The 8,161-nt window shown below is 41.1% G+C and overlaps 1 protein-coding gene across 1 annotated transcript in view; it reads right to left on the bottom strand.

The window, feature by feature from the left end:
- Positions 1-8,161, bottom strand: part of FAM3B (FAM3 metabolism regulating signaling molecule B) — a 22,840-nt gene that overhangs the window by 4,166 nt on the left and 10,513 nt on the right. The window contains exons 2-4 of the mRNA XM_009640922.1: positions 2,949-3,092; positions 2,018-2,141; positions 1,257-1,315 (exon numbers count right to left, since the gene is read on the bottom strand). Coding sequence (XP_009639217.1) covers positions 1,257-1,315; positions 2,018-2,141; positions 2,949-3,092 — 327 coding nt within the window. The remainder of the gene's footprint in view (positions 1-1,256; positions 1,316-2,017; positions 2,142-2,948; positions 3,093-8,161) is intronic.

The raw sequence follows: 8,161 nt of genomic DNA, 5'->3' as shown, positions 1-8,161 counted from the left end.
CTTAATAGTTCTGTCTTCCTTCTTACAAAAGACCATATACATTCCGAGAAGAAAGAGTTATCATTATGGAATAAAATACAAGTGTGATGCTATAGTAAATTTACTGAGCACGGTCATTAGCTTGACTGATCTAATTAGAGGACATGTAGAAAATACATGTCTCACTACAAAGTGGTTCAAGATAATGGACATTTTTATCTGCAGATGGAGATGAAAGTGTAGCTAAAATGACTATATGTGTGATGAAGGAAATGGCTGTTTAAAATGTGTAAAGTTTGATATAACACTTCATTTTCCTCACTGATGTCAGATGCAAAGACAATGCTAGTTCCCTACTCCTATTTGTTATAAACTTGCTTATGCATTCAAGATGAGTATTTGCCCTCTTACTCTACAGCTGTATGCTGAAAACTCATTTTTAACCATTTACCTATTATTATAACCAGAAAAGTTTTTATGATTCCTTATTGAAGAAAAAAATGCAGGAGTTAACTGGGAAAAAATTTTGGAACAGATTCTTGTCTGTATCAATTTAACCCAATGACTTCAATAAAATCATGCAAGTTTAGGCAAGGTCAGAATCTTGCTTAGCAATATTGAGACAAAAAACCTGGAATATAAGCATTTTGTGATCAAAGCCAACTTGACGGTGCATCTGAACTCCCTTTCTTTCCCTCCCCCACAACATTTAGGCATTAGTTTTTCTCAGGATCCATTATTGAATACACTGTACTTCGTCACCATTCCCATCCACCTAAATTAAAATGGTGTCTCCAGATCTGGAATAAACTGCACCTTCTGCTTTCTGATAGCTCTTACTATAAACAAAGACAGATAATGACAGTTTAATATTAATCAAGCTTTGAGTTTGTCTTTCTGTCCACTGACCAAGTCTGGAAAAGGAACTTGTATACCTTGGTTGTACCTTGGGGCAGAACTGCAATTCTCAGTTACTGCTTGAACGTTACCAGTGGAGCAGTAGATACCTTTGATCAGGGACCGAACCTGAAAGGTGAGTCTTAGTGCTGAGGATCACAGATATTTCTGCTATGTTCCATAAGAATCAGTTCCTTTATCTAATAAAATACACATATACTGCTTCTATGTACACATTTTCTAGTTTCTTATACTGATTACAAACATGTTTCTTTTGTTCATCCAGAAGACTATTCCTCTCAAACACAGATTTGTTTAGAACCTTTGTAAATTATTGCAGTACAAAGGTATGTCTCTCTAGCATTTTTTCTCTTACTTACAATTCACAATGGCAATGTTTATACCTCTTCCAACATTACCCTTCTCTTCACTTATAAGCCTGGAATCAAAATAAATACAGTATCAGTACAATGCATCCATCCAGAAGCTCTGATCCAAAGTTATATTTACTAATGCTAAGTCACTTTCTGATGTTCATGTTTTCTTCAGTTTCAGCTTCAATTCAACACTTTGTCATAAACAAGAGCTATGGCTTAAAATCTTGCACATTGTATCAGTCAGTTTCCTTCAATGATGCACAACAAGTCTTTCAAAATGAGCCAGATCAAGAAAGTACCTTGTACAAATGCAGCCAGAAAGATAAAGTAGAAAAAAACCAAGATAAAATGTGGGTTTGTGGAAGTATTCTGTCTGGACCGCGTCTACACAAAAGATCATTGCAAGGTTTTGAAATCACTCTACCTGTCCAGTTTGAAAAGCCATGAAAGAACTTGACTTTCAGGTGTTGATCATTCAGCATCCTGTAAAGTGGCTATTCCACATCATGAAAATTAAAAATCATACTTGAAACTAACAATTGAATGCAGCTTATGTACAGGAAAGAAGAAAACAACCTGAGGTTAGGTATTTAAAAAAAAAAAGGGGGAAAAAATATTTAAATATGGTCAGAGATATTCTGAAGTTTATCACCAGAATAGGAGCCCCCTGGTAGGAGTTTACTTGCTGCTGGTGAGCCACAATGAAACGTAGTTCTTCATACCACAAAACACTGGCTTAGATTTAAAGTTAGCCTGGTACTCACAGCTCATCCTCAAAACAAATTTTAGCCAGCTTTTCTTTGCCACCACCACTAAGAATCCGATAGGCATAGTCCTCAGGCGAGCAGGGAGACCAGTGATCACACTTCTGCCTTTTTGGGACTGGGGCTACAACAACAAAGATGAGAAAATATTTTCTTGGATGCTGCGTAAACAATTTCTACATGGAAAGAATCACTTAATGTCAACATGCTAAGCTCAAACATACATACACAGAAGCAAATCCTGCAAGTTTTCCAGTATCATGGCAATATTACCAGAGATTTGCCTGGGCTTTAAGTTACCATTGACTTCCAAACAGCTGCTGGGACCAAGAGCAAGCTTATCTAGGTAAAAATGCCTCATGTAGTATGATCTGACTCAAATTTAGAGTAATTATTTTGTGCTATTTCATATAACAGGAAACAAGGACTAGAGGAATGAAGGATTCCTACCAATAGCTTCAAGTTAATGGTTATCATTCTAATTTTATCACATGATAACATAGTCATAGAATGAGAAAATGTACACATTGAGCCACCTAGTCAGGTTAGAGGAAAGAAATAATGAGAATTTAATCACAAAGTTTGGTTAGTGACTCAATAGTTTACGGTAACTGTAAAATACATGTGACAGAACAAAAGCTGCAGCTTTGTGCTTATATGCCAGCAAACAAGTAAGGTGTTCTTAAATTACTATTCAATTAATTATATTTCCATACTGGCAAATATAGGCTGACATTGGTTTATCTGCAAAGACAGTGTCTAAGAAATAGTTCAGTCTTGCACTAATTAATTAACTTCACACTGCCAACTTCATTCTTACAATAGTACATATCAAATCATTTATTAGCTAACAAGCCATTTGCCATTTACCATGTAAATACACAACTTTAGATATAGTATAAGGAAGAAAAAAAGAAATACAACTACACACCCCTCAACACTTGTTTCTTCCCAATGTCTTGAAGATTAGAAATAGATGTTATTATTGTCTCTTCAGGTACATGTGCAGCGAATAAGTAGCCCAAGTACCAAGCACCCAATATTGTCAACAGGAGCCCTGCTAATTTTGCAAGATCTGCCAAAGGAAAAAAAAAAAAAAAGAAAGAAAACCACAGAGATATATAAACGTTTTCACAGCAACACACAAAATCTTGTATTTTGTCTGGCATTGCTACACAAACTGGCTAGTTTATTTCTGATACACTGTGTTAACCACAGCCATTAGAGATGTGGCAAGAGAGTATTTGTTGCTTTCCCATCTCTGACAACCCCTTTTGTTTCTAAAACTTGATCTTCAAGCAGACCCCCCCCCTCCCCCCAAGACTCCCCTCAATCCACACTCATAATACCCCAGAGAAACTTGAAGTTAAACTTAATCCTAGTAGGATTTTGACTCTGAAATGTAAGTACCAGATACTACACATGACTATACAGATAGTATGCAGTTACTTTTGATTTTCTGTGATAGCAGACACTACAGGAATGGTTTAAAATGCTGACCATACAGGGAACTCCCTCCACCCCTTTGACATGCTGGGTAAAAATAACTGAAGAAAGCCCAATCTCATTCACACAATGAGCTCTGACCGTATTCAGACATGACTGAAGTGACGGTTCCACCTTCCCCCAGTTATATCAGTTTCCATGGACTGTACTATCAGTGCATCTGCACACTAAAAAACCAACAGGATTCACAATTTTCCTGACTGAAGAAATATAGATCAATTCCATATTGGATATCTCCTCTTCCTCTTCATCAGAAATGCTAACATGCATTCCTGATCCAGAACAAATGCATCACCTAATTTATGATGCTAAACGAAGAAATATCACACTGCAATTATGAAACACTGATGTTTTAATGTCACGAGATACTTCCTGATCTGTGAAGAAACATGCCCTTGAACATAAGGAACCATTAAGGTGAAAAAGGAAAATTTTTTGTTTTCATAGTCCTGAAAATCAAATTCAATAGAATCAATGTCCAAAAATATCCAATACATTCACTTTGCCAACCTGCTAGAAAATATTGTGCATTATCTAGCCTAAGTCTCCCTTATAACAGTTTACACTCAAGAAGATCATGCAACCATAGAACATTTGGTTGGAAAAGACCTTTAAGATCATCAAGTCCAACTGTACCTGTCCACTACTAAACCATGTCCCTAAGCACCACGTCTACCCATCTTTTAAATACCTCCAGGGATGGGGACTCCACCACTTCCCTGGGCAGCCCATTCCAGTGCCTGATAACCCTTTCGGGGATAAACTTTTTCCTAATATCCAATCTAAACCTCCCTTGGCGCAACTTGAGGCCATTTCCTCTCGTCCTATCATTTGTTACTTGGGAGAAGAGGCCGACCCCTACCTGGCTACACCTTCCTGTCAGGCACTTGTAGAGGGCGATAAGGTCTCCCCTCAGCCTCCTCTTCTCCAGGCTGAACAACCCCAGTTCCCTCAGCTGCTCCTCATGAGACTCGTGCTCCAGACCCCTCACCAGCTTCATTGCCCTTCTCTGGACACACTCCAGCACCTCAAGGTTCTTCTTGTAGTGAGGGGCCTAAAACTGAACGTAGTATTTGAGGTGTGCTGAGTACAAGGGAGGGATGACTTCCCTGCTCCTGCTGGCCACACTAGTCCTGATATAAGCCAGGATGCCATTGGCCCTCTTGGCCACCTGAGCATATTCAACCGGCTGTTGACCAGTATCCCCAGATGCCTGTCTGCCAAGCAGCTTCCCAGCCACTCTTCCCCAAGACTATAGTGTTGCAGGGGGTTGTTGTGACCCAGGTGCAGGACCCAGCACTTGGCCTTGTTGAACCTCATACAATTGTCCTCGGCCCATTGATCCAGCTTGTCCAGGTCCCTCTGTAGGGCCTCCCTACACTCAAGCAGATCAACACTCCCACCCAGCTTAGTGTCATCTGCAAACTTGCTGAGGGTGCACTCAATCCCCTCGTCCAGGTCGTCCGTAAAGACGTTAAACAGAACTGGCCCCAACACTGAGCCCTGGAGAACACCACTTGGGACTTGGCTGCCAAATGGATTTAATGCCATTCACCACCACCCTTTGGGCATGGCCATCCAGACGGTTTTTTACCCTGCAAAGAGTTCAGGCCATGGGCAGCTGGGTTCCCAACCAGAATGCTGTGGGAAATGGTGTTAAAGGCTTTACTAAAGTCCAGGTAAAGAACATCCTTTCCCTTGCCCACTAAGCATGTCACCTTGTCATAGAAGGAGATCAGGTTAGTCAAGCTGGATCTGTCTTTCATAAACCCATGCTGATTGGGCCTGATCTTCTGGTTGTCCTGGACTTGCCATGTGATGGTACCCTAGATGATCTGCTCCATGACCTTCCCCGGCACAAAGGTCAGACTGACAGACCTGTAGTTCTCCGGATCTCCCTCCGGCCCTTCTCATAAATGGGCGTCACATTTGCCAACCTCCAGTCAAGTGGAACTTCAACAGTCATCCAGGACTGCTGATAGGTGATGGAAAAGGTCTTGGTGAGCACCTCTGCCAGCTCCCTCAGTACCCTTGGGTGGACCCCATCTGGCCCGATGGACTTGCATATGTCTAACTGGCTGAGCAGGTCACTAACCATTTCCTCTTGGATCATGGGAGCTTTGTTCTGCTCCCCGTCCCTGCCTTCTAGCTCAGGGGGCTGGGTACCTGGAGAACAGCTGACCTTACTATTAAAGACTGAGTTAAAGAAGGCATGAAGTACCTCAGCCCTATCCTCATCCTCTGTCATTACGGTTTTCCCTGCATCCAGTAAAGAATGGAGATTCTCCTTGGCTCTCCTTTTGTTGATAATATATTTATAGAAACATTTATTACCTTTCACAGAATTAGCCAATTTAAGTTCTAGTTAGTCTTTAGCCCTTCTAATTTTCTTTCTGTATGACATATTCCTTTCCTTCTTGGAACTGCCTTCTATAAATGTTAAAATTTCTGCCCTACCCCTCTCTTCTAGAATTAGGCCAAATTATTTACTTGTTCTCCTCAAGTCCTGTTTTGCAGGTCCTACCACTCTTGCTGTGAGTTCTACCCAATTGGTCTGCGTGTTTTACTGTGGAAGAGGCACACTATTCCAACACACACATTCTGGAGGCTCTAATTCTGGTTGCTCATGTCAGAAGGAAGTTTAACTTTTTTTCTTAACAATAGACTTTATTGACACAGGTTCTATTTATAATCCACCATGAAGTCCAAATCCTTTTTCCTGTAAGGATTGTAACACAGATTGGTAAAGCTAACGCTGAACAGTACTATCACCTGAACTCCCCCTTCTTTATACTAGTAACAGAAGTAGCAAGTGGCCCTGTCTGACCCAGACATCCTTAACAACTGAAGCACAGCTGTACTCCAGCCCTTGAATGTCAGTGAGGAAAAATGCAGATCATTATGGACGTTGAAGGTTCTTCTGTAAATAATCCTAGTTTCTCATTTCCTGCATCAGGAAAAAAAAAATGAGGGGAGGATACTGTGAGAAACTTACTATATTTTCATCAAAGGATTAAGATTGAGAAAGTAATATAATGAATCTTCAGAGAAGGTAACAAATTCCCCAATTATTACCACAGTCTAAGAGAAATCTGTCTCACTTTAGCACTAGTAGTGGTGCAAACCTGCACTAAAATAATACTGAAAATTTCTTCAACATTAAATTCATACAGTGAATGTGAATGTGAGCACTGACAAAGTTCACACACATGAAGAAGAAAGGTGCAGGAACCATGTAGAATGAAACTTACTTTTTCTCTTTTTGAATACTAAAACAAATATCAGATTTATATACAAAATAGATTTCATGTGTAAAGGAGACCAAGGCACAACTTTCAAAGACAAAACCCAGGAAGAATTAAGTGAAAACTACAGGTTTATTTAAAGATTTCAGTGATTATTTTTTGGGGGGGGCGTGTGCATTTTAAAGATCTACGAAACGATCAGTCAGGTTTTGTTTTGTTTTTTCTGTTGTTGGCTTAGCAGGTTTATCTTTACAATGATTTTTTTACTGTTTTCCTCCAAAACTATGGAGCAACACTGTTGCAAACTAGGCTCTACAGCACAGCATTTTACTTAAGTAGAAGAGAAAGTACAGGATGTCTGACTTCTGTTATTATATTTCGTATTTTACTTCACAAGCTTCTTAAATGGTTCTAAAATACACCTTTTAAGGTTTAAGGAATACATTTACCAACTCTCCTGCACAGTTTGTACTTAGTTCTCAAAACTGTCAGAAAACGTTTTCACTGTCAACCAACTTCCAGTATTGCTTTCTTGGATTCAGAAGGCACTGGGGGGAACCACACTGAAGCTATCTGCTGGGTCCACCTGGATCACTTAGATTTACTGAGGTTACATATCCTGCACATGTATGCTCTTTTTTTTGTGTACCTGCACAGAGATGCACAAAACCCTACACAATAGCAGCTAAGCCATAAGCTTAGACAAACTTAGGATAGTTAAGAGAGCTCAAGAGTTGCTAGCCACAGCAGTTATGCGTTATAAAACGCAAAGCCCGGCCTACGTTCACAAAAGCCAGACTGCCCTTTTTCTGATTTTAGAGGCTGTGCCTCCTCAGCCCACACCTTGGCTCAGCACCGAGGAGCAGTACGGGGATGGCGTGCCCCTGCTGTGCCCAGACAGGTGGCACAAACCTCTCTCATTCCATTTCTGCTGGAGAGGTACTCAGCCAGACATACTCTGCAATACTCACGGTGCCAGACATGTAAGAGGGCAGGGAGGAGCAGGGAGAAGGAAACCGTGTGGACAGTCCGGATGGCGGTGTGGCAGGGCGCGTAAGACAGCAAAGGAGAAGGGAAGGAAGACGATTAGCAGTCCCGCCTTACAGCAGCTCCCGATTTCCTTTCTCCCTCAGGTGCTCGCTCGCCCCTTAGTAACAACTGAAGTACTAAGCTTAACCACGGTATCTTTTCCTTTTTTTGTGCTCAGCTGACTTAAAATGCCCACGCTGCCACACCTCGCTTATACACACCCACCCCCACGCAGCAGGACTTTAACCGGACGGGGGGAAGGAGGAAGAATCGACCTAAGACTCGAACTTCAGTTGCTCTAACCTAAAAAGCTGGGCGTCCACCGTTTTCAGCCGTCGGCCAGGGGCCCAGCCGCGAGGCCAGG

The sequence above is a fragment of the Egretta garzetta genome, unplaced genomic scaffold, assembly GCF_000687185.1.
Source record: "Egretta garzetta isolate BGI_Z169 unplaced genomic scaffold, ASM68718v1 scaffold45, whole genome shotgun sequence".
Classification (NCBI taxonomy): Eukaryota; Metazoa; Chordata; class Aves; order Pelecaniformes; family Ardeidae; genus Egretta; species Egretta garzetta.
The sequence above is the reverse complement of the archived record's forward strand: the minus strand, read 5'-3'. Positions and strand labels throughout refer to the sequence as shown.